Source organism: Anas acuta, chromosome W (genome assembly GCF_963932015.1).
Source record: "Anas acuta chromosome W, bAnaAcu1.1, whole genome shotgun sequence".
NCBI classification, from domain to species: Eukaryota; Metazoa; Chordata; class Aves; order Anseriformes; family Anatidae; genus Anas; species Anas acuta.
Window position 1 is genome coordinate 19,557,408 of NC_089016.1, and position 27,125 is coordinate 19,584,532.

At 43.3% G+C, this 27,125-nt stretch overlaps 1 protein-coding gene across 1 annotated transcript; it reads right to left on the reverse strand.

Moving 5' to 3' along the window:
• Positions 1-14,449: 14,449 nt before the first annotated feature.
• Positions 14,450-17,798, reverse strand: LOC137846990 (endogenous retrovirus group PABLB member 1 Env polyprotein-like). The gene has a single exon (XM_068665173.1). It carries the CDS (start codon positions 15,665-15,667, stop codon positions 14,480-14,482), a length of 1,188 nt encoding a protein of 395 aa, XP_068521274.1. The 5' UTR covers positions 15,668-17,798; the 3' UTR covers positions 14,450-14,479.
• Positions 17,799-27,125: the final 9,327 nt, after the last annotated feature.

Genomic DNA, 27,125 nt, shown 5'->3' on the forward strand with positions numbered 1-27,125 from the left:
TGTATTCATTTAATAAAGACACCAAGTTAGGTCTGAAAACAGCTCATTAGGTCTATTTTTGGCAGACATTTTGGCTATATGGCCCCTCTAAGCCATATGTAGCTCTATACAATAAATTATATCTCTGTACAATAAGCCTTTAGGCCATGAAGCACTCTAAACATATTCAATACCTTTTGCTACAAGAACTGGATTTATTTATATGATTTGTCAGGAAATCCCAATTCCGTTCAGGCAAATGCTAGGAACATGAGCCTGGTAATTGCTGCCTGTGTCACTGAGTAGGGTCCTCTGCTGTAGCTGGCAACTGTACTGTACAGCCACTTTCAGCAGGTGACCATGTTCTTCCTTTATTAAGTTTTATGCTTTCAGGAGAAAGGCTCTAATATCCCAATTTAAGACAATAAATCCTGCAACATCAGTTTTAGTTTTAATAATCTAATGAAGAATGTTCAAAATGAGTGTTCCAGATGATCTAATCTCTCCCTTATATAAAGTAGTAGCACTATTTTTGTTGCTCTCCTGAAAATCTCTCTTACATTGTAAATCTCATTTGCATTTTTCATGACCATATCAGTCCCAAGATCTGCTAACATGCCCGAGTATATTTTCTCAGTCATTCCCATAAAACAGCAGTTTTTAAACTTGTCTCTCAGCACTGTTGCTCCATTTCTGTTAATCCAGTTCTCAAGGTAACCTGATTCCTCCTGCACAGTACGTCAGTTCTCCCCAAAACAATGTCTTTTGCACTTTCAGCAAGCACCATTTAAAAATATCTACTTTTTGTACCAAGGTCACTCAGACGTTTTGAATATGGCTACTGAAAAAAATGATCCTTGAGGAGCTCCACTAACAAACTGTTCCCAGTCCAGCACTTCTGTTACTAGAAGCTCTTCTTTTCCCCTTGGGTAAACCTTACAATTTATATTCTAATCCCCAGTTTCTTCAGTTTCACTAATCCAGATAATCCCTCTCTGAAGCAAGGATAAGTGACACCTATTCCATTTTCTTTTCTAAACTCAGCCTCTTATCAATGGGGTATGCTAAACACAAGTGACACTGTATCTTTGGAAAAGTCAAGCTATATTTAAGATGATAGCCCTGAGTTTTTCCAAATTTTGTTCTGATTTTGTCACCTCACTCAGATCAAAGCATTTTTTAAACTGTAGGATTAATGGTCCATAGTTATTTTTCTGCCACTTGGTATCTGCGTGGAGATTGTCCAGTGCCTTCACCATGTTATGATCTTCATTATTTTCTTACATCTCAGGGGTGGTAATTTCCATTCTTCTGCTTTCTTCTGCAGTATCCTTCCTGCCTACACTGATACAATCCCTCCCTGAACTGTGAAGCTGGATACATGGTTGAATGTTGAGAAGGAAAATCAGCTTTTGTCAGATAGTCATCTGGTAAGTAGCTTTTCTTTAAAAATGCCTCCACTACCCTGTGTCTTCCAGGAACCCATGTACACTGACTTGCAATGGTCTTTTCCAGTTCTGAGCCAAAGTGGGTGTTTGTCCTCGTATCCACAGGATGAGCAAGGACAAACACATTTGGTTATGGCCCATTCAGGGAGCCTTCTCTGAGTTATTACTATTATCAGCTGGGAGACCTCAGCTCTTGGGAGAAAAAAAAAGATAATTCCCTTTCTATGGTCCTCTCCCAAGAGGAGACTCTGGTCTGTGAAGGTTAAGAGACAGATGCCACCCCAAGAGAGAGCAAGGACAGGTGCTCTCCTTCAGCATGGATCCTCTCTCCCTCAAATCCCTGGCAGAGGCTGGGCAGGGCAGAGCAGAGGTATTGTAGCAGATGGCACTATCATGCTTTCCTCCAAAAGCAGAAATTCTCTTTGTTTGCTATTTGCCATTTTCCTGTTATGACAGTGAAGGCCTTTTTTTTTTTTTTTTTTTCCCCAGATGTGTGCATCTCACTGGGACCATTCACTGCAAGCTGAAACCTTCATTCTCTTGCCTAGGTGTATGCAACCTTGGCTAAATTACTTACCCATCAATGCCTTGGCTTCCTTACTAGAAAAATTAGTACAAAGCCAGTTATGCATTGATGTCTATTCAGCTAATGCTTATAAAGAGCCACAGGACCCAGGCATGGAACATGCAGTAGAAATATCTACCATATTGCTGTTGCTAATGTGGTCACTTACATTTCTGTGCATAAATAAATCTTGAAGGGATAACTAGGGAAAACACAAATGCTGGAAACGTCTCATTCATGTACAGTGATCTGAATTTCTAAGCTCTAGCGTAAGTGGAGTTGCTCAGTTTTATTTTCACTTAGGCCTTTAGGCTTAAGGCTTTATTTTCAGGCTTGACTGTGCGCCCTTTGGGACAGAGACCATCTTGTTCCATGATTTTGCCCTGCTGACTGTGGCTGCCTGTCCCAGACATTGCTGCTAGTGAATGGGACACCATTCCATCCATTCACCTCTTCTTTTATACACGCATGTGCAACATAGTGAACCAAGCTAAAAAACAAAACAAAACAAAACAAAACAAAACAAATTTCCCATTAGCTTTGAGCTTCCTCAGCTCAGGACCTGCCAACAGACTTGCCGCAATTGACTCCTGTTACAAGTTTAAGAGGAATTTACCCTCCTTTTTTGACAAACCTCTAATGTTTTCCATGAACAGGGTGGAAAATGCTACCTGGCAGCTCAGTAACCATTTCCATAACCAGTGGTTTAAATCATTATAATTGTTTTTACAAAACTAATCTGTGTGGGCAAACAACTAGATGAATTATGCTGGTGCCTTTTAAAAATGCAACAGATCTGTAGCTGATGCCTTAGTATCAGTTAATTCTCATAAAAGGTGTGTACAGTGAACTGCAGGCCTGTGAGAGCTGGGCAGAGGCAGTATCCCTATGACTGATGTGCAACACTCAGGGGTCAGCGCATTACAAAATGATTCTCTTCAATTATTTGCATCCATCTATTGTATGGTGGGCTCGGGCCTGCTGCAAGGAGCTTCTGCCATCTTTACGCTGCTCTGCAGGCTTTTTCTGTCTCCCTAGGAATGGCATTCGCTTAAATAAAAACTGCAGTCCTTTCCTACTTTCTGTGCTTGACAAAAACATTTGGGAAGAGGGTGGGTGGTACCAGTGCAGCTGCTCAGCACTGGGGGAGCCCTGTGCTCCCCAGCATCCTAAACGGTGCCTGTGAGCCCTGCGAGTCTGTCCTGGATGAGCCCCTGGAGAGGGGATCCCATGGTGCGCTATAAAGATGAGGCTGGGAAGAAAGATGCCAATTTCATAACCGATGATCGCTCTCTCTCTCCCCCCACCTCCAAACCTTCAGCAAAAAATCCAACTTTTTTTTTTACTTTTTTTTTTTTTTCTGATGGCAACATAGTATCAGGCATGCCATATATCAGACATGATGTATAGCCTTACAAGCTGACTGTCGTCAATTTATGGTCTTTTGTCTGGGTTTGCCTACTTGTTTAATTACATGAAGTGCCTGTTGTCTGCTGACATTCATACTAGCGGCTGCTGGAATTCATGGATGATGCTGTTTACATTAGCCATCAAGATGATATTCAAACACATTAGCATGACCATAGTGTAAAATATATGGTAGGTGGAGTTGCTATTGTGGTACTTTGGTACATCTACATGAGCTAAATTAGCCAGAAGAATATTTGCTAGAATAAAGTGTTTCTTTACATGTTTTCAATACTTTCCTGTAACACCCCTCCTTCCATTTCTTTTTTACATTGATGAAATTTAAATTAATGACCATAGCAATTTCATTTTTGATGCAAATTGCAATTAATAGAGAGGACAGTAGAAAAGAGTCCTGATATTTTATAAGTATAGATTACTCTAAGGCTACATAATAAAATGAATACAGCATGCATAAAGGTCATTATAGCTGTAATAATGCTGTCCCAAAGTACCCATTTCATTCTGGACTACTGACACTCTTTGCCAAGCCTAAATAAAAAGCAATGAAGTTACATCTCAAACCTCTGTTATTGTGACATAAAAATGAACCCAAAAATCTGGGAACCATTTTTGTGAGCAATGTTCAGAAAGCTGTTAGACTTCACTTTGTCTACTGAAAGATGAAAATTTAAACATGGAAAGAGGCAGAAATTTTGAAGGAGAGAAACTGGTAATTATCATATAAATGTCACTGATTTTTTTAACAAACCTTAAGCAGTCATAGGAGGAGCCCTTAACTGGAATCAGTGTCTTGTATTACCTAAAGTAACAAAAATAGACTGGACTAGGAGATATATTTCATGTTTCTGCTTTTTTTAATCTACACATGGTGCTTATGAAATTGTATCAGCTGAGTGGACATCTTATCTGATGAAAAGCTGAATAAAGTGTCATCTCTTAGGCTTACTCAAATGAGCATATTTCCCTTTTTTGTGTATATGAAACAGAATAAAATTTCTCTGTTTTGCCTTTGGGTCTTTGAATACTCTTTTAAAATGAAAGGTAGGCAACTGAAATGAAAATTGAAAAAAAATCATTTTGAACCCTTTAACTCCACCTGAAAAAAGAAACTTTTTTTTGTTTGTTTGTGTCTTGGTTTCAGTTAGAACAGAATTAATTTTCTTCCTAGTAGCTGGTGCAATGCTGTGTTTTGGCTTAGGATGAGAAGAGTGCTGATAACACCCCGATGTTTTAATTGTTGCAGAGCAGTGCTGTTGTTTATCCTCTCCGGGCCCTGGTTTCAGATCATTATGGTACTGAGTGTTGTAGCAATGGCTTATGAGACGATGAGATATCTGGTCATGACTCTAACTTGGTATTTGTACTCAGTAGCATCGTGGACTCTGTACTTTGGAAACTGTATCTTGGAAACTATTAGCAATTATACCTATTGTTTTTTTCCATTAGGGAGTCAATCTGTGGAGGGGAAAGTGGAAGATATTTTTTCTTACTTGATTACTCTCCCTTTCTCCTTCACCACCCCTGTATCCTCCTGGATCACTCTCCCTTCCTCCTTCAACACCCTCTTATCCTCCGAGCTTGTTACAATAGCTCTCCAAGATACTGCTGCTCAGGTAGAGAATCTGGCTGTGAAAGTACGCCACGTAGATGCTCATGTGCCCAAGAATCGGGCTACTGAAGAACATCAAAACAACCAGCAGGTGGATCAGGCTGCTAAGATTGAAGTAGCTCAGGTGGACCTGGATTGGCAGCATAAAGGTGAATTATTTATAGCCCGATGGGCCCATGACACCTCAGGCCATCAAGGTATAGATGCAACATACAGATGGGCTCGTGATCGAGGGGTGGACCTGACCATGGATGCTATAGCACAGGTGATTCATGACTGTGAAACGTGCTGCAATCAAGCAAGCCAAACGGTCAAAGCCTCTTTGGTATGGAGGACGATGGCTGAAATATAAATATGGAGAGGCCTGGCAGATCGATTATATCACACTCCCTCAAACTCGCAATGGCAAGCGCCACGTACTTACAATGGTGGAAGCAACCACCGGATGGCTGGAAACATATCCTGTGCCTCATGCCACAGCCCGAAACACTATCCTGGGCCTTGAAAAGCAAGTCCTATGGCAACATGGCACCCCAGAAAGAATAGAGTCAGACAATGGAACTCATTTCCGAAACAACCTTATAGACACTTGGGCCAAAGAACATGGTATTGAGTGGTTGTATCACATCCCCTATCATGCACCAGCCTCCGGGAAAGTTGAACGATACAACGCACTGTTAAAGACTACACTGAAAGCAATGGGCGCTGGGACATTCAAAAATTGGGATACGCATTTGGCAAAGGCCACCTGGTTAGTCAATACTAGGGGATCTGCCAACCGAGCTGGACCTGCCCAATCAAGCCTGTTACGTACTGTAGAAGGGGATAAAGTTCCTGTAGTGCATGTAAGAAATATGCTGGGTAAAAGTCTGGGCTACTCCTGCCTCAGGAAAAGGCAAACCCATTCGTGGAAATGCTTTTGCTCAGGGACCTGGATACACTTGGTGGGTGATGCAAAAGAACGGAGAGGTCCGTTGTGTACCTCAAGGAGATTTAATACTGGGTGAGAATAGCCCATGAACTGAATTGTACCATGTTAATTACTATATAATACTGTATGTTATCACTACCATGACTACTATAGGTGACTAATTAGAAAGTATGGGAAAGAGTGTAACCTTAGCACGACATAAATGGTATGGAATAAGGGGTGGATATATGTCCTGGTTTCAGTTAGGACAGAGTTGATTTTCTTCCTAGTAGCTGGTGCAATGCTGTGTTTTGGCTTAGGATGAGAAGAGTGCTGATAACACCCCGATGTTTTAATTGTTGCAGAGCAGTGCTTATACCAAGCCAAGGACGTCTCAGCCTTTTGCTCTGTCCTGCCAACAGGCAGGCTGGGGGTGCAGCAAGAGCTGGGAGGGGACATACCCAGAGCAGCTGACCCAAACTAGCCAAAGGGGTATTCCATACCATCTGACGTCATGCTAAATAATATATGGGGTGGCTAGCCGGGGTGGGGAGGAGGGCCAGACTGCTTGGGGTTAGGCTGGGCATCGGTCAGCGGGTGGTGAGCAATTGCATTGTGCATCACTTGTTTGTACATACTATTATTACTTATTTATTATCACCATTGTATTATTATTATTATTGTTATTATTATTTTTGTTATTATTATTTTCCTGTCTTATTAAACTGTCTTTATCTCAACTCACGGGCTTCACTTTCCATTTCTCTCCCCCGTCCCAGAGAGGGAGGGGGAGGGGGAGCGAACGGCTGCGTGGTGTTTAGCTGCCGGCCGGGTTAAACCACGACAGTTTGTTTGTTTGGTTTGTTTTGTTTTGTTTCCTGAAATTTTGGGCTAGGTCTTGTGTTTGAAACAGTCACTCAAATCCACCATGAGTGTTCCAGTAGCACTGGTTGCTTTCCAGTGCTGCTATTTTGGTATCAGATCTTAAAAGAAACATTTCCTGCTCCACCTGGGACCTAAATTGCCCCATCTCACTTCTACTTGAGAGCTCCTGTTCCCTCTCATCTTTCATGTCCTCCCTTGTTTCCATGTGCTGCACCTATCCAGACCTCTCAGTTTGACAGAAGGTGGTAGCCTTTATTGACCATCCTCATGGTAGCACTTGGTGACTTTCTGGCAAGGGCAAAATGTGCCCCTCCACTCTGGACATTCCTATATTACCACACTAGTGCAGTTAAAAACCCTGTTTCTATTAGCCTGTAATAGGACTTAGGCCCTTAAATCACTTAATCCTAGAAGGATTTAGGAGTAACTCTGCTGAACATTGCAAAACTCAAGTGATTTTCACTTTTGAAAGTCACATAGGTACTTATGGGTTTATCTTATGGAAGATGAATGGGATGCAAATCCCAACAGCCTCTCTCATCCTCAAGAGTGGGGCTTGGTTCACCCCTTGCAATGATAAACAAAGTGATGCCCAAATGTCTTAAACTGTCAAAAAAATCCCACCTTACATTCTATTACATAGCCACAAACGCTCGTTTCCCATTTTAATCTCTGTCCTGAGGATGAGCAGGCATAAGGCATATAATTTCAATTAATCTGAGATCTGCCAGTATAAGAAGCTATAAAAGAGATTATTATTATTTATTTCTCCAGGCATTTTAGTCATATGCCATTAGAGATATATAGTTAAATGTACTTCCTATGTCAATGGTAGTACTGTGTGAAATAGCAAACATTAAAAACCCATAGGAGAGGTTATTTTGTTAATATCTGATGGAGGTCTAAATAAAATGCTCTGCTAGTGTTTCATCTGCATGCTGGAGGGCAGTTTATGGGTACACAGCTAGGCTGTCTTCCATAACGTGGAGCACGATTGTGTATCTGAGACCACACACAACTCTGTCCATCAATGTATTTGGCACCTATGGAACCTGTTACCACACCACGGCCAGCCTGACTGCTGGAACAGGTGAATTTTTTTTTGTTGTTTTTTAAACTTTCAAATACTATAGCAGGTTAGACTGGAGCTTTTTAGGTCAGGGGAGCAAAGGTTCTTCCTCTAATTTTGTAGAAAATTAGGTAAGTGAAAAGAAGCAGATGTCTGCAGCTTTCCCCCTGCAATTCTATGTCCAAGAACTGATGGTATTTTACAGGCTCATGCTCCTTTCTCTGCTTTAGGCTTGCTCTCCATTTTGTGAGCTGTAGGTACCCTGCCTCCATGAAGGTGTGGGCAGCCATATTACATCTCTCCTGGGTATTTCTGGGTATTTAATTTAGGTACTGAGCATTTATTGTGGGTCTGAGAAAGTAATTGCTGATCTGGGCTGCTGGAGGTGGTAAGATTTTCTTTTTCTTTTTTTTTTTTTTTTTTCTCTGTACCTGAACGAAATGCCTATAAATGCAGATAATGTTTCTTACAAATGAGATAAAAAGTGGGCACCTGGGGACTTCACCAGCAGTCCTTGAGACCTCGGCTGAGGCAGGGATATGTCTCTGTAAGACTCCCAGTGGGAAGAGGATGGGCTGGCAGAGCAGGGGCATGGCGCTGTGCTCCCCCCAGTGCCCCCTGCATGTTGAGGATGGTTTGCTCCCATCCAATGAGGTGATGGCTGGGCATGGGGAGCATCCCCTCCCCAAATTCCCCTGCTGCTCAGATCTGCTCCAACGTCCAGCATCTCCTGCTCTCCCTCCCATCCCACCGTGCCCCAGGGTGGGTCCCCAAAACCACCCTGTCCCCCTCGCCCCGTGTTCTCACCAGGAAAGGCAGCACAACGCCGGGCCCTTGCCATTAAGCATCTTCCATCTCCTTTCTTTTGTTAAAGCTAAATGGAACAATGTAATTAGCTTGTTACAATTAAAGTGACTCGACTGGATAGATTGTAATCACCCAGACTGAAGTTAGGCATCCCTGCAGGTCCTGGACAGAGCAACTGAGCTGCCTCATTTGCATAATTACAATATACAAATTATAATAGATTTTGTACTCAGTTTCCAGCTGCTGTAAATTCGAGAAACTATGAAATTAGAATAACTGAGATGGAATCCGCCTTGAGGTAATGAGGACGACAAGTTCTGACAGTAGGGGTGTTTATAACACCAGTTTCTCACTGCAAAATAAATAAGTACAAAAAAGATTAGACAGTGATATTAGTTAATAGTTCCACAGCAGTGGAGAGAGGAGATAGACTGGTGATTACCTCTGTCAATTTATGCTGCCTTTTCGACAAACTCTCTCCTAAACTTAGGGGACATCTTTCATCTGATTATGAAAAATTGAGAATGAATTAAATTGCATAAAAAAGGATTGTCACGGATAGACAAACTAAAGCAAAAGAAATGAAATTAGTCCTGCCATTTTAGCTGACTGCAGGAGGAGGAGGGAAAGGGAAGGGGAGAAGGCTGGGAGAGAGGTTTTAATGATCTGGGAAGGAGGAAATAAAGAGACTGAGGTGTCCTGAATTGAGGATAATTTCACAAAAAATAGGAAGTTGTCGTGGTTCCGCTCGAGTGGGCAGCCGAGCTCCACCACAGCCGCTCTCTCACTCCCCCTCCTCAAAGAGGAATGGGGAGAAAATATGTGAAAGGGGCTCAAGGATTGAGATAAGGACGAGAAAATCACGCAATAATTAGTGTAACGGGCAAACCAGACTCAGCATAAGAAGACAGATAGTAAGATTTATTGCTCATTACTAACAAGCTAGAGAAGTGAGAAACAAAGGAAAGAAACCAAAAGCACCTTCCCCCCCATCCACCCTCTTCCACCTCCTCCCCCCGAGCGGCGCAGGGGAACGGGGGAATGGGGGTTATGGTCAGTCTACAGCACTTCTTCTCTGCCGCTCCTTCTCGGTCACTCTCGTCCCCTGTGCTGTGGGGTCCCACCCACGGGATGCAGTCCTTGACGAACTGATCCGGCGTGGGCTTCCCACAGGCAGCAGCTCTTCCAGAACTGCTCCAGATATGGGTCCGTACCACGGGGTCCATCCCTCAGGAGAAAACTGCTCCAACCTGGCTCCCCTACGGGCAGCAGCTCCTGCCAGATCACCTGCTCCTGCGTGGTCTCCTCTCCACGGGCTACAGGTCCGGCCCGGAATCTGCTCCGGCAGGGGTCTTCCACAGGCGGCAGCCTCCGTCGGTGCAGGGCCACCTGCTCCACCGTGGTCTCCTCCACGGGCTGCAGCGTGAAACCCTGCTCCACCGTGGTACTCCATGGGCTGCAGGGGGACATCCTGCTTCACCATGGTCCTCACCACAGGCCGCAGGGGACTTCTGCTCCGGCGCCTGGAGCACCTCTCCCCCTCCTTCTACACTGACCTTGGCACCTGCAAGGCTGTTTCTCACTCCCTTGACTCTCCCGGCTGCTGTGTGGCGCAGCGTTTTTTTCCCTGTCTTAAATATGCTCTCACAGAGGCGCAAAACAACATCGCTTATTGGCTCAGATCTGGAAAACAACGGGGCCCTTCCCAAACATGGGGCGGCTTCTAGATCTTTCTCACAGAAACCACCCCTATGGCCCCCTGCTACCAAACCTTGCCACGTAAACCCACTACAGAAGTCCTCCAGGACACAGGTAAAAATGAGAGAAAAAAATAATTGGGAGTCAGATAATATCCTGGCAAGGTCAACTCCAGGTTGTGTGTGGGAACAAGGTGTTGTTTTTCCACGACTAATATTCTTTCCTTTCCTTTCCTTTCCTTTCCTTTCCTTTCCTTTCCTTTCCTTTCCTTTCCTTTCCTTTCCTTTCCTTTCCTTTCCTTTCCTTTCCTTTCCTTTCCTTTCCTTTCCTTTCCTTTCCTTTCCATTGCCTGGCACTTCTTCCACCTCTCTTTGAGCATACAAACCTCAGAAATCACATCTGGTTTATGAACATACACACAAACATAAACTTGTTCACAACTATTTTGCAATGCCAGGTTAAAAAGAGGAGTTTCTGTTCATGTTGACTTTTACTCTTGTCTGTAAGAATTCATTAACAATTGCACATGGTTACTAATTATCTTCTGCAACACTCCTCTATCTGGATTCAGGAGCATAAGGAAAGCTATACCTGGTGAGACTGAAGCAGAGAGCAGCGGATACCCCTGGAAAGGTATGAACAGGGAGAACAGAGGGTTGGAGGGTGGGCAGGATTTTCCCACCTCCAACTCCTGTGAACTGGCCCTTGGATGTGCCAATTTTACTCTTTTCCCCTTTTTGCTCTGATGGGAACCATGGTGGCCAGCTCAGGTGGAAAACTCCATCAGCCAGCCGGGTTTTCCTAGGGTTAAAAAATTGAAATTTCCTTGCTGTAGGAGGAAGGTACAGAGGAGAGGGAGGAAGGGGTGGCAGAGGTGTACCTGGAAAGCAAAGGGAGCAGAGGTGCAGGGAGTGGGGGGCTGCATGGACCCCAGGGGTACCTACCACCACCCACCCATAGCAGCAGGAGCCCTTTCACACACTGCCTAGGCATATTTTTGCAGCAACTGCATGTTCCCTTCTGCTCACCTGTAGCCTCAGGTCAAAACAGGCCAGTGCTCCATATTTATCCTTTGAAATGTCACCCAGATGAATCCTATGCTCCACAACAAGGTACTGCTGGTTTTCAGGCTATGGCTTCCTTTTCTCTCTCCCTTCTTTTTCTAGCCTCCAGTGTATTTTCAGTTCAGGTACAGCTGTTGTAGCAGGAAGAACAGCCGAAGTCATGACACACACCAATATGGTCAGATCATGCTCCTTTTATTACCCGAATAGCCTGATTCTTATAGCAATCTAGCAGGGGCGGATAGCATCTCACACAAGATTATTGGTCAAAAGCACTCAGACAAACAACTGCAAGAAAACAACCCCCTTGTGGTAGCAGTCACGTAGACCTTGTCCTTGAAGAAATGCTGGCTGCTTGCAACAATATTTTTAATTCCTCAATCGGGCGATAAGGGAACATCATTATGGCAATTCCTCATAGTTGTCCTGGAAGCTTGGTTTGCTCAGCTGAAGCAAATCATGGCCTCCTTGCTGTTTCAAAAATCCCTCTACAATTCCCCCTTTTTCTTTTTGAGCAATCCAAGCCTCATGTAACAGTTTTGCAAGTAACTTTTTAACCACATTTATCACAACACAACATGCAATGATGATTAACACCACAATAAGCAGAAGCCTTAATCCCTCTTTGATTAACCCCAGTAACCATCTAGGCATCGTCCCAAACAAATCAGTGAGCCATTGATCGAAAGGACTAATATTGTGTTGAATCTTTCCCAGGTGCTCCTTCAGGAAAGTAATGGATTTGTGAATTGACTCACTGTGATCAGAGAGGTTCATACAGCACATTCCCTCAAAGTCCTCACACCCATGTCACCCACAGATTTTATCGTGGCTCAATCTTGGTCACAAGTGCAAGCCCTGCTGGCAGTATTAGAATCACCATCAGCAACTTCCCTGTCCCTTGAGACATCTTGGGCAGCCTCCACAACTCGGCTTGGCACCCAAACTGGTCCTGCTCAGCATACTGCGAGTCTGATACAATATTGCATCCTGCGTCTCTTTGCGTCCCGCATCTCTCCGCGTCTCTCCACGTCCCGCGTCTCTCTGTGTCTCTGTTCCACGTCCCATGTCTCTCCGCATCTCGGTTCCACGTCTCACTGTGTCCCTGTTCCACGTCTCACTGCATCCCGCATCTCACCGTGTCTCTGTCCCGTGTCTCACTGCATCTCTCCTTTTTTTTTTTTTTTTGTCCATTATAATTGGCATCAATTATCCTCAGCAAAACAAACAATCTGGTCAAAGTTGTACTTGATCATCCTAGCAGCAATACACTACAGTCATTCCCAATTGGTCCTTTGACATTCAATGGAATTTTATGAATGTGAATACCCCACAAAGTGGCGTCTGTTACTATGGAGACATCCACTCCAGCACTCCCTCTGGTTCTTGCTGAGAGGGTGTCCACAGTGGTAACCATGGCAGCGAGCTGCAGCACAGAATCCTGCTCCACCGTGGTACTCCATGGGCTGCAGGGGGACAGTGTGCTTCACCATGGTCCTCACCACAGGCTGCAGGGGACTTCTGCTCCAGCTCAAACAACGTCGCTTATTGGTTCAGCTCTGGTCCATACCGGAACCCTTACCTCACATAGGGCAGCTTCTAGATTCTTCTCATAGAAGACACCCCTATGGCCCCCTGCTACCAAAAGCTTGCCAATGTAAACCCACTACATTCCACCCCTCGCCTTTCTGAAAAGCATATTTAAGAATAATCACAATATACTCTTTACAATTATCACAATCTTCACAAACTTCACTTCTATTAAAAAAGAAAAGGAATTCCCCACGTGGTGGTTTTACTCAGGTGGGCAGCCGAGCTCCACCACAACCGCTCTCTCACTCCCCCTCTCCTCAAAGAGGAAGGGGGAGAAAATACAACACAGAGAACTTGAGGTTTGAGATGAGAAAGGTTTAATTAAAGGGAAAGGGAATGAGGAGAAAAAATAAACAAAAGAAACAATAAGTCTGCGCGGAAGCACAGAGAGAGGGAAAAATTATTCTCTACTTCCCATCAACGAGCGATGTTCGGCCACGTCCTGGGAAGCAGGGCCTCAAAATGCGTAGTGGTTGTTCAGGAGGAACAGTCCCCTCCCCCATGAGAGCCCCCCCCTTTTTATTGCTGAGTGTGACATCATGTGTTATGGAATATCCCTTTGGTTGGTTTAGGTCAGCTGCCCCGGCAATGTCCCCTCCCCATCACTTGCCCACCCTCAGCCTGCTGGCTCTTGGGGGCTTGGAAGGAGTTCTGATGCTGTGCCAGCACTACGCAGCAATAGACACAACACTGGAGTGATATCAGTGCTGTTCCAGCTATGAGTGCAGAGCACAGCACTGTGTGGGCTGCTGCAGGGAAAAGGTGACTCCAGCTCAGACAGACCCAACACACCACACCACAATAAACGTAATGATTCAAAGATCGAAGCCGAAATTCCTTTAAGTGGTATATTCTTTATTGCAGCGCTGGATGCACGGGGGATCTCTCCACCTATCGTGCATACCCAAAGCGGAAAGCAGTCTTGAATTTATACAATCAATCTATCAATATTCTACAAGCACCTATACATATGCATTACCTATCCCTGCCTTCCCTCGCTTCTCATGCTAATTAGCCTTTTGGCACCTTGCGCCTGCGTAGAGCCTCCCAAGAATTGTGGGCAGGGGTCTTTGGGACGTGGGCAGGGGTCTTTGGGAGGAAGACCCCGAGTCTTCCTCACAGTGTACTTTTCACCTTTGGTCAGGAATCTGCTGAATTGGCACGTTTCTTAATTGCGAGAGCTGGTTGTTGCCAATTCTTCCGTTTGTTGTATCTTTATAATGAATTCCAATGTCCAGTTTTGAGATTTATAGTCCTTACATTTGTTTCTCTGTCCATCTGCCGCTTCCTTATCATGAGTTCCAGTGTCTTGTTTCGAGATATACAGTCCATGTCTGGGGATTGTCCTTGCCTCCCCAATGCCTCCCCAATACCTCCTTAATCAATCCCCCCTTTTCTTTTCCCATGCAAATTCTTTTGCATCAGATACTTTCATTATTTACAGTAACACAACAAAGCAGGCATCTAAACAACATGCACACAAATATTCCTAACACTACTAATGTGATTAGAGCAATGAACACTTGTTTCAACCATTGGAAGTTGGGCAACCAGGAGGTTAACTTATTCCATATTTCACTAAAACTCCATGAAAGATCATCTTTACTGATCTCATGTAGGACCCTTGTCTGCTTCCATATTTCTTCCAGGTCGGTAGAGATCCTTCCACTCTGATCTACATACATACAACAACTTGTATTTATTACTGTACAGACTCCCCCTTGAGCGGCCAGTAACAAGTCTAGGGCCATCTGATTTTGTAATACTACCTGTGATAAACTAGATATCTCTTCTTGTTGAGCCTTTATAGCATCCAGAGTTTTGTTTTCTAACTTCTCTATAATTGCAGAAATATTAACTATCGCCTTTTCCAATTCACTCACTCCTAACCATGGGATAAACCATCGAACAAAACTATGAAAAGCGGTGTGTCTCTCTATCAATGGATTGTTAATTTTTCGTCTAATTCTCCGGATATGATTTCTCAAATAACCTCGAGGCGCTACATCATGTATGGTCAAATTGGGGACTACTGCTCCAAGAGTGCAAGTTCCCTTCCAATTCTCGGGCAAGACCTTACGGGCTGTATCATTGCATAGCCAATACCACCCTTTTCCTTCTGGAACTGGCCAGCTGGTTGAATTTGCCCAACTGCTAGTTGTACTAATATCAATTGTTTGATTACAAGATGTCTGATTTCCCACATAAGTAGTACCCGTATTTATACAATCCTGTTTTCCCATACCCTTAGGCGGGTTACACCTTTGTACACATACATAGTAAGATTCCAATGGCACGAAGCTAAAAACTTCTAGTTCCAAAACTTCTTCATATTTTCGACCCCAAGATGTGTTTTCCCACAAATTAGTCCAAGGTAAGTTTGCAGGCAAGGGAATCCTGATTAACGATACACCCTTATTCCCATGCTGTGGCAGATGGGTGCATACCCAACAGTTTGTCTTATTAATTACTTGAGAAATTGTTTGTATCAGGGACAGGTGTAAGTTCTCATCCCAAACTGCCCACCCCGAATCTGAGAACCACACCCCTGCAATCATTAGGATCTGGAAAACCATAATTTTGTTGGTCCAATTGGAGTGGTGGTCCATATCCTCGCCAGGGCCTTCTTCACCCTTGAATCGTGGATCCAAGCTGCTTGCTCCTTAATCTTAATGGCGGTGTGTGTTGTCAGTAATACCTGGTATGGTCCCGTCCACTTTCCTTCCGTTTTTCCTCTAGGGGTTGTCCTGAAAAAGTCTTTATATATATATAATCCCTGAGCTTAAAAGGGTGGATTGGTTGATCCAACCGTCTAGCCCAGGTCCTGAGAACAAATTTATGTACTTTATTTAATTATTTCTGAAGTTCAGTTATATATGCATATTAATATTCTAATCCTAACTGCGTTCGATCCTCTCCACTAAATAGAAATGGATACGGCCTTCCATATAAGATTTCAAAGGGACTCAAATTCCCTTTTATTCTAGGTTTAACTCAAATTCTAAGTAATGCTAAAGGGAGGGATTGAGGTCATGACAAATTAGATTCTTGTCCGATTTTAGCTATTTGTTGTTTAATTAAATGTTTCATTTTTTCTACCTGTCCACTTGCCTGCGGTCTATAAAGAGTATGCAGTTGTCTTTAGAATATCTTTAGAATCTTACTTATCTGTTGTACCACTTGCACACAAAAATGTGAAACTCTATCAGAAGACATTGCTACTAGAATCCCAAAGCATGGTATTATTTCATTTAACAAGACTTTAACCACTTCTTCTTGCTTTGTTTGTTCGACAGGGAAAGGCTTCAGGCCTTCCTGAAATCATGTCAGTCAGAACCAGTAAATAACAATACCCCCCTTTTCTAGGGAGTTCTGAAGAATCAATTTGCCACAGTTGCCCCGAATAATTTCCTTTACTGATTATTCCAAATTTTATTCCATTCTTGGTATTGGGGTTATTTTGTAAGCAAATGCTACATTGTTGAGTTACTTGTTTTATTGTTGTATATAAATTTTGTTCCACTAATGTCTGACTCAGGCTCTTATGCAGTGTGCCAGCTCCCCAATGTGTTTTATTGTGTTCTGTAAGAACTATGAGCCATGTCAAATTAGAGGGTATTATTATGTCGTTATCTTTTAAATATACTCATCCATCTGGTTTCATTTTACCTTTCAAATCTTCAATTAATTTTAAGTCTTCTTTTGTATAATTTGGCTTTTGGTTCATGTACATAGTTTGGATTTTACCGTCTGGTATCAAAGACAATGCCTTCACCTCAGTTATTTCAGCTGCCCGCTTAGCCTTTGCCAATCGATTTCCAATTTCAAAATCGGTGTTCCCCTTTTGGTGTCCCTGACAATGCATGATAGCTACCTTTTCTGGTTGTTTTACAGCCTCTAACAATTTTAAAATTTCTTCTTTCCAAATTGCTCCATGAGCATGTACCATGCCGAATGTATATTTAGAATCTGTCCAAATATTTATTTTCCTTCCTGCTGCTAGTTCCAGTGCTCGCATAAGAGCAATTGTCTCTGCTTTCTGGGTGGACGTCCCAGGGGTAATGGTTTGGACTTGATTACCTGTTGAGTGGTTGTAATGGCGTACCCTGCCTTACGTTGTCCTTGTTTCACAAAGCTGCTTCCATCAGTATACCAAGATTCGTCAGCATCTTCTAAAAGTTCTTCCTTAAGATCGGGTCGATTAGAATACACAGTCTCCATTGTTTCTATACAATCATGGGTTATGGGTTGATCCAGAGTTCCACTAAGGAAAGAAGCTGGATTTACGATGTTAATGACCACAATTCCCACATCATCTTGTTCTACTAATATTGCTTGATATTTTAAAATCATCAATTCTTGTTTAAGTTGTTTAAAGACTTTTTGTGCTTCTCCAGTCCAGACTAACTTTGACTGATTACTCTTTATCAATTCACATAGAGGCTTTACCAATCGTCCATAATTATAAATCCAAAGGCGACACCAACCTGTCATTCCTAAAAAGGTTTGTAGCTCCTTTACCGTTTGAGGTTCTGGAGTCCGGCAAATGACTTCCTTATGTTCAGTTCCTAGTTCTCGTTGTCCTCCCGAAATTTCAAATCCCAGATAGGTCACACTTTGTTGAGCCAGCTGGACTTTCTGTCAAGAGACTTGATATCCATTTTAAACCCAGAAAATTAAGAAAACTTATAGTCCATTGAATACAGCTCCCTTTAGTCTGGGTAGCTATTAAGAGATCATCTACATATTGTAACAAAGCACCTTCAGTGTCCGGAGGCATCCATGTTTCGAGTTCCCTTGCTAATTGGTTTCCAAAAATAGTGGGGCTATTCTTGAATCCTTGAGGTAGTACTGTCCACGTAAGCTGTGTCTTTCTGCCTGAATTGGGATTTTCCCATTCAAAGGCAAATAGGTTTTGGCTTTCTGTGGCTAAGCCTAGGCAGAAGAAGGCGTCTTTTAAATCCAGTACGGTAAACCAGACTTGACTATTCTTTAATTTAGTCGGCAAAGTATAAGGGTTTGCCACTACTGGATGTATATCCTCAGTGATTTTACTTATGGCCCTCAAATCCTGAACTAGCCTATAGCTTTTTTCATCTGCCTTTTTAATTGGCAATATGGGTGTATTGTATTCTGATTCACATTCAATCAATAATCCATACTGTAAAAATTTATCAATTATCTCTTTAATTCCTTTCCTATCTTCTATCCTCAAAGGATATTACTTAACCTTAACGGGTTTCTCTCCTGGCTTTAATTTAATAATTATTAAGGTCACATTTTTAGCTCTTCCAGGGACTTCGGTAGCCCAAACTCCTGGACATATTGATCTGTGATCTCTAAAGGTATTTCACTTTTAGGGTCAGTTTGTATTAGTGCCAAGCTTAACACATTTATTAGTTGTTCTTCTCCTATTCTTAATTTCATTTTCCCTTTTTCAACGACAATTTCTGCTCCTAATTGCTCTAATAAATCTCTACCTAAGAGTGCCCATGAGGAGTTAGGCATATATAAAAATCTGTGTATGCCCCATTGTTTCCCTAACTTGTACTTCAAAGGTTCACAAAAATAAGCCTTTTCGGTTACACCTTGTCCTGGTTTCAGTTAGAATAGAGTTAATTTTCTTCCTAGTAGCTGGTAGAATGCTACGTTTTGGCTTAGGATGAGAAGAGTGTTGATAACACCCTGATGTTTTAATTGTTGCAGAGCAGTGCTTATGCCAAGCCAAGGACATCTCAGCTTCCTGCTCTGTCCTGCCAACAGGCAGGCTGGGGGTGCAGTAAGAGCTGGGAGGGGACAGACCCAGGACAGGTGACCCAAACTAGCCAAAGGGGTATTCCATACCATCTGATGTCATGCTAAACAATATATAGGGGTGGCTAGCCGGGGGAGGGGGCCGGACTGCTCAGGGTTAGGCTGGGCATTGGTCAGCGGGTGGTGAGCAATTGCATTGTGCATCACTTGTTTGTACACATTATTAGTAGTGGTACTATTATCATCATTGTATTATTACTATTATTATTATTATTATTTTGTCTTATTAAACTGTCTTTATCTCAACTCACGGGCTTCACTTTCCATTTCTCTCCCCCGTCCCAGAGAGGGAGGGGGAGGGTGAGCGAACGGCTGCGTGGTGTTTAGCTGCCAGCCGGGTTAAACCACAACACACCTTTTACCCTAACATAATAATTCTGTGAAGGCATTAATGCTTGATTTAGAACTGAATACGTTGCCCCATATCAATAAGAAATTTCACTTCCATTCCTCCCCTAGCTTCATTATAATCAGTGGAGGATCCGCTAGGGTAGATTCCCCAGGTCCCCGTTATTCCTGTTGAAATCAGGGACCAATGATTACCCTAGAAAAAGGCTAGTCAATTTGTCCTCCGAAGCCAGGTCCAAACCGTTTTGTTTTATTTATTTATTTATTTTCATTACATTTCAGAGTTGGTCCAAAAATTCCATAGGGGTTTCTTTTAGACCTTGTTGGAAGCATATTCTCAATTCCCAATTCATCCAGATTTTAGTATTTACTTAGCCGTTCATAATTTTAGGGATGATTAGGGTCTCAGTGGGGTCGGTCAGGGGAATGCAGTTGTCCACAGTTCCCTGAGCGGTCCCATCGGTAATCTGAGCTCGCACATGAACTCAGGTTGTTTTAAGAGTTAACTGTTTTTCTGTTTCCATAACAACTCTCTCTCGGACCCATCATGATCCATTTGCCCCAAAGGGCTAACACCCATGATTTTAAGATCTCTGCCTAGAGCAGAGGCAGAACTATTAACATTCCTACATCCTCTTTCCCTGCTCATTCAACTTCAAACACCTTTAACACTTTCAACAACCCTTTTAACACTTCCTTTATCTTTCTCCAGCCTGTACTTCTCTAATGCCAACATCAAAGGCTCAGTCAGGGGCCAACTTAATTCCGTACCTTTTCCCACCAAGATGCTGAAACAACATCAGTATACAACATTTCATCCTATTCTCCTTCTCAAAACCAACATTAACTGTAGCAAAACATTAGAGTTTAAAGTTCCATTTAGGGGCCACTTTTCTCCACATTCCAGCTTATAAAGCGGCCACCATTGATTACAATATTTTATCAATGTTTTCCTGTTCACACTTCCACCGGCAGATCCTCCAATATCCTTCCAGTGACTCAAAACACATCCTAACGCACTTTTCTTTAAAATTTCACTGCTTACTCGCCCCCCCCATTTTCCAGTTTACACTTTCAGAATACACGTGTTACTTACAAAAGCGTATCACAAAAACGTATCACTCATAAAATTACAGGCACGCAATATCTTTCAGTAGCGATGTCACAAAGCTACTATTACCAGCAATATTGCCAAAATCACAATAACAATAGTCAGAGTCAAATTCCACATGCAATAAGTCAGAAAACCGAAATATGTAATACCGTAACGATATCTTTCTTATAACAATGCCACGAACCTACTATTACCACCAGAAAAATAGCCAAAATCTCAGTAACAATAACCAGAGTTAAATACCATATTCCATGAGTCAGAAAACCGAAATAGGCAACACAATTCCAGATGGACCTTAAAGCGAGCTCCTTCCTTAAGGTCCCCAAACATATACTTATGGTGCTAACCACAAAGTATATACCAAACACTGCCTCGCAGAAGATCACCTTCTGACTTACAGACAGCTCCAGACGACCGGTCTACCAGAAAACCAAACCAGAATAAAGAATATACTCACTTACAATGATGGGGTCCTTGTCTGCCTCCGCAGTGATCCGGTGAGTCGAGGAGTCCCTCCGGGAAATCCCGGGGGTACCCTAGGGAGTCCTGTCCCCAGCGGGTCCTGCGGTCCGGCAGAGAGGTAGTCCCATCTGGGGTGCCAGATTGATTCAAAGATCGAAGCCGAAATTCCTTTAAGTGGTATATTCTTTATTGCAGCGCTGGATGCACGGGGGATCTCTCCACCTATCGTGCATACCCAAAGCGGAAAGCAGTCTTGAATTTATACAATCAATCTATCAATATTCTACAAGCACCTATACATATGCATTACCTATCCCTGCCTTCCCTCGCTTCTCATGCTAATTAGCCTTTTGGCACCTTGCGCCTGCGTAGAGCCTCCCAAGAATTGTGGGCAGGGGTCTTTGGGACGTGGGCAGGGGTCTTTGGGAGGAAGACCCCGAGTCTTCCTCACAGTGTACTTTTCACCTTTGGTCAGGAATCTGCTGAATTGGCACGTTTCTTAATTGCGAGAGCTGGTTGTTGCTAATTCTTCCGTTTGTTGTATCTTTATAATGAATTCCAATGTCCAGTTTTGAGATTTATAGTCCTTGCATTTGTTTCTCTGTCCGTCTGCCGCTTCCTTATCATGAGTTCCAGTGTCTTGTTTCGAGATATACAGTCCATGTCTGGGGATTGTCCTTGCCTCCCCAATGCCTCCCCAATACCTCCTTAATCAGTAACATCATCACAACACCGATGAGGTGGACAGTTTACACACACACCACCCCTCGTCCCTTCACCACACTAATATGAAACATATTCCTCACAACTGCTGCTTTCTTAAATTCTTCACAACTATTACATTCATAAAAAAAATCCAGTCCATGTTTTGCCCGTTACTTCTCTTGACTATCATCCTTATCTCAAATTCCTTGAGCCCCAGGTTGGGCTAGTAAAAAACAGTAAGTTATCATGGATTTGGGATAGGAGATTTCAAGAAAACAATCTTCCAGCAGTATCGGACAATAAATGGCACAGAAACTATAGTAATGCTGATTTGTACTGGAGCAAACAATTTGCGAATAGCATATGCCAACAGAAATGTGCCTGTACCAGCAGCCCTTTTAGATTGCAACGATTTATGGCTTAGTGGAGGACTTGTTAGTGTTAGGTCAGAGGTTGGACTAGGTGATCTTGGAGGTCTCCTCCAACCTAGATGACTCTGCGATTCTATGATTCACTGAAACCAAGTTTGAAGAGAACTGCAGTCATATCCACACCACTTGACACAGCCAGGTAGAAGATTCCTAGAAATACTAATGAAATTCCAACATGGAATGAAACCCCTACAGCACCACACTCTTTGAAAACTTTTTTCAGCTGCTGGGATTTATTGAGTTTCTTGTTTTCACTGCTGAGATCTGTGGCCGCCTTTTCAGGGGATCCACCCACATCCTTGGCCGAGCTGCTGGTGGCAGCCCGCAACGCCAGCAGAGGGGCCAGAGGGCTGGGGGGGGGGGGCAGCCCGAGGGTGGGGGGTGGGGAGGGGAAAGCAGCGGCGGTGAGTGGGGGCCCATGGGGCGGCAGGCCCGGTCGCAGCAGCAGGTGGAACATGGCAACGCCCGATGTGTGCAGGCGGGCGCTCAAACCGGAGAAACGCAGCAGCCGGCAGCGGGGCTGGTGGCGCTTTGCACCAGGCGTTCTGTCAGTCCCAGGCGGTACTGCTAGAGCTTGTGCTGCCGCCATCACCTCCTGCTGATCGGCTTTCATACCGCACAGCGCATTAATCACTGTCTGCCATGTCCACTCACTTCTTTATCCAGCTTTCCACTTGAGATGGCTTTATCCTATAAGCGATCTCCTACCTCCCGCCACTCTTCTGGGCTCACAGCACTACTCGTCCTGATATTGTATAAACTCACTTTAGGATAGAATAAAACTTGTGGTTAAAAGTTAGCGAGAACAAAGTAAATGACATCTTGCTATCTGTTGACCTTCTGTTATGTTGAAGCATCTTGTTATTTGAAAACATCCCGTTATCTGTTAACCCTCAGTCAGGCTGAGACTTGAGATAACTTGAGTCAACTGTCTGTTATGTCTTGTTAACTGGGACATCCTGTTATCTGCCGACCCTCAGTTAGGCCGAAAGCCAACTCAGCATTTTTACAGCTTGGAAAACAACTGATTAAGCAAAAGGTGAAAAGTGCATTACGAGGAAGACCTACGGTCTTCCTCCCAAAGACCACTGCCCACATTTTGAAGACCCCGACCCACAATTCTTGGAAGGCTTTGCGCAAGCACAAGGACTGATAAGCTAATTAGCATACAAAGCGAGAGTAGGCGGGGTTATGTAATGAATATGTATAGGCGCTAATAGAATATTCATTGTTTCGCTGTATAAATATGAGATAGTTTGTCACTTCGAACATGCACGATAGGTGGAAAGATCCCCCATGCATCCAGCGCTGCAATAAAGAATATACCACTTAAGGAAATTTCGGCTTTGATCTTTAAATCAGTCCCCTGACTCCTCCGTTCTCCCATAGAATTTTTGAGGTCCGGCTCGATCACCGATGTCCTGGGTCCCACCGTGTTCAGGTGCCATTTGTCACAGGAAGAACGGCTGAAAACATGACACACAACAATATGGTCAGATCATGCTCTCTCCTTTATTACCCAAATAGCCTGACTTTTATAGCAATCTAGCAGGGGCGGATTGTGAAATATGTTCATCTGATTCGTGTAAATATGGAACAATGCTAGGGCCTCATAATGAAATGTGACCTTCTGTCTTACATCCCCTTGTATAAATAACCACAAGTCCAAGAGAAACAGAGTGGTTAGTGTATATAGTTCTTGTATCTTGCAAAAGAATGGTCTAGCAGTTTGTGTTGATAGAGGGTTTGAGACTTGGGTCTGGGAGATAAGAGAATAGGGGGGAGTTTTTTGAGATAACTGCTGACTATTGCATGAGACACAACTTTCTGACATCTGGCCCAGAGACTACTAAATAAGGAGAAGGGGGGGAAGATGAAGAACAACCGAAGGACAAAGCCTGGGAGGAAGACTACAAGCCTTCGGTACGAGCGACCCCCAGAGGGACCACCAGAGACTGATATGCATGCATCCGTGGGACGGTTCAGGTCCTGGGAAACTAATTATAATAACCTTGCCTTTTCCAAAAGTGGCAATGAATATGTATTAGCCTAGGAGCATAAAAACCAGACGCCTGATGTAACTGGTGTGCGTCTTGGTGGAGCAGAGACTCCCGGCGCACCCAGCACTGTTTGCTTACCTCTATTACTTTAATAAATTGTAAACTTTGATTATAGTCCTATTTGGGACTCAGTCATTTATAACTGCGGATAGTGTCTCACACAAGATTATTGGTCAAAAGCACTTAGACAAACAACTGCAAGAAAACAACCCCCTTGTGGTAGCAGTCACGTAGACCTTGTCCTTGAAGAAATGCCGGATGCTTGCAACAATACTGTTAATTCCTCAGTCGGGCGATAGAAGAACATCGTTATGGCAACTCCTTGTAGTCATCCTGGTAGCTCGGTTTGCTCAGCTGCAGCAAGGCATGGCCTCCTTGCTGTTTCAAAAATTCCTCGACAAGCTGTCATTTACGTTTTATAGTTTTACAACATCTTTTTATGCCATTATCTGTTAAATAATGTATTCTTAATGTGTTTAATAGCATGCTTTATAAATAAGTTATTAAAGAATGTACCTGCAGCTAGTGATCACTTAATAAATATTAATAAAGCAATTCCAGATGAGGCCATCATTAAGAGTGTTGGAGCACACCCACGCTAGTTACCTAGAAAGAGTTTATGTGCTGGATCCAGAAAAGTTTGGGAGGGTTGTGATGGGAAAGGTGTTGGTAAGTAGCGGTAGGAAGGAAACAGTTTTGCAAAGCCCTTTTGGCCTTGAACTCCAGACTGAGTAATTTATTTATTTATTTATTTATTTTCCTCCATGAAATACCAGTGGCAGGTGGGGAAAGGGGGGTTAAATAGAGTATAGTGACCCTGAAGATGTGCCTGGGTTATTGTCCATGGTAAAGGAGCAGCCCAAGGGTGGCTTTGCAGGAAGGCAATGGTTAGTTCACCTCACTGGCTTTTCCTCTCATGATTAAAATATTAACTTAGCCTTGAGAAATGTGGAAATTTGGTCTGAAAATTTTGACTGAATCTATGTTTTTTGATGTTTTCATTTGGGAACTGGTGCAGCCAATAGACCTGCAGCCTTGGGGTAGGTACACTTGCTCTCCAACAAATGCATTTTTGTTCTAGCTAGGGAGTCTAAAAAGCACCCATGGGTGTCAAATCTGGGGAGAAGCATGGGGTTTTCCAGTGGAAAAAGCCACCCAAACCCAGTCAATTTATAAGCCTCCCTCCAAAAAACTCAGTTTGCTTACACCATGGGATTCTGGGTGGCAGATGAGTTATCCACAACACCACTGGACATTGTGCAGGGGGTTGAGCAAAATTTTCCTTAGTGTTGGAGACTGGAGCAGACAGGTATGCAATCACTTCTGGTCAGGTAGGCACTGGCAGAGAACACCAGCCCTCCTGGGTTACCTGTGTGGATATGGAGAGAAAGATGGTCCTTTAAAGCACTCTTCATAGCCCCTGTCCACGGTCACCTTCTGGAGCAGCAAAACATTCTCAGCACTGTGTTTTCAGCAGAGTGGAGATGCTCTCCAAGGGGAGAAAGTTCCTCATGGAGGAAAAGGCAGAAAAAGCAACTTTTTCTTTCCACCTCCCCTTTTCTGCTCTCATTACAGACCAGGTGCTCTCCCACAACACAGGAAGCAAAGGAAACATTTGAAAGATCCCTCCTCTTTCTGCAGCTCCCATAATTGTCTTTGACACTGTTTATCATCTGTGATAATACAGCTGTGTCCTGTTAGCTCCAGTTGCCCTAATTCATGTTATCAGTCTGGCACCAGGGAGAGGAAGGTGAGAGGTAGGGAGGAGAGGTGAAGCCATTACAGAGCTGACAGGGCAGTGAGAATGGAGCGTGGTGATGGACTAGCCATCACTTGACCTGAATGCAAACATACATCCTATTGGATTGACCTTTCCCTGAGAGTAACGGATCACCTCATGTATCATTTTTGCTACATTGCTGGCCATTCCAAGAAGATAGTTTCTGGTAATTAAGATAGATTCCTCATATAATCCACCCACAACAACAATCAATAGGTGCCTCTAGAGGGATATTTCCAGATTATTGCTATGTCAGCACAATTTTTGGAAGTTTTGTAGATCTTATCATGAGAGGCATAATCAGCAGAGCGACATGGGGGTGATTTCTGGGGAGGCAGAGTATTTGCAAAAGCCATGCATCTGTTTGTGTGTATAAACAGGTGACTGCCCTCTCTTGCTTAGGATGAGAAATATGTAAGACTTACAAACCCTAATACCACTGCAATGAAATATCATAGCAGAAACTTTGCCGTCCTGCATGACTGCAAGCCTATTGTGGCAGCAAAACACATCTGTGATTCTGATTTTGAGAACTACTGCAGCTACCTATACCAGACTCCTGCTCCCACTCTGCTCAGTGCAGCAGGCACTTATTCTCTCATGCTTCATCTTTTTTTGTTGTGATGTTTGAGTTGCTGGAAATTATGGAGCAAAGGTCCACAGCACTGTAAACAGATAGCAGGTTGTACTTGCAAAGGTGGAACCAGGTGAAAATGTTTTGTCTTCATTTGCAAATTGAGCACGTTTGATGGAGATGTCCACCTGGAAGCCTGCATGCAAAAGATACAAGGGCCTCTTGCTTCTCTTCATCCAGTCACTTCTCTGGCTGATAGCCAGTCCCAGTGTCATGATGTCTCTGAAAACCAGGTTTAGATCTGGGAATGGAAAAGCCTGCACGGTACAGCTGCACAAAGCAAGAAGCTTCCCAATTTGTGCAGCCCTCTTTAGTGGAAGATACACTGTCAGTGAAAAGAGGAAATTCCAGATTTTCAGTGGGGGTCAATTCCTTGTCCACATGTATTTGACCTAACTAAGTGAGGACACTTTTTCTAAGTTTAAGTCTAATGTAATAATTTCAGAGAAGAGCTGAGAGCCACAGAGTCCTTATTTCAACCTTGCATTCCTCCACCAATTCCTGACGTTAAGATCATTCCTTTCCATCTCTTAGACTCATTTTACAGGAGTTTTGGCTATATAATATGTGTTCATATTCCACCACAGAATTTGAAAGAGAAATACAAGCCCTAAGGAAATATTCCGAGACCTCAAAGTACCAAGGAAGACAACATGCAATGTATGTTATTGTAATAAATGGCTCAGTCTTCAAAAGAGGACTATAATCAAAGTTTACAA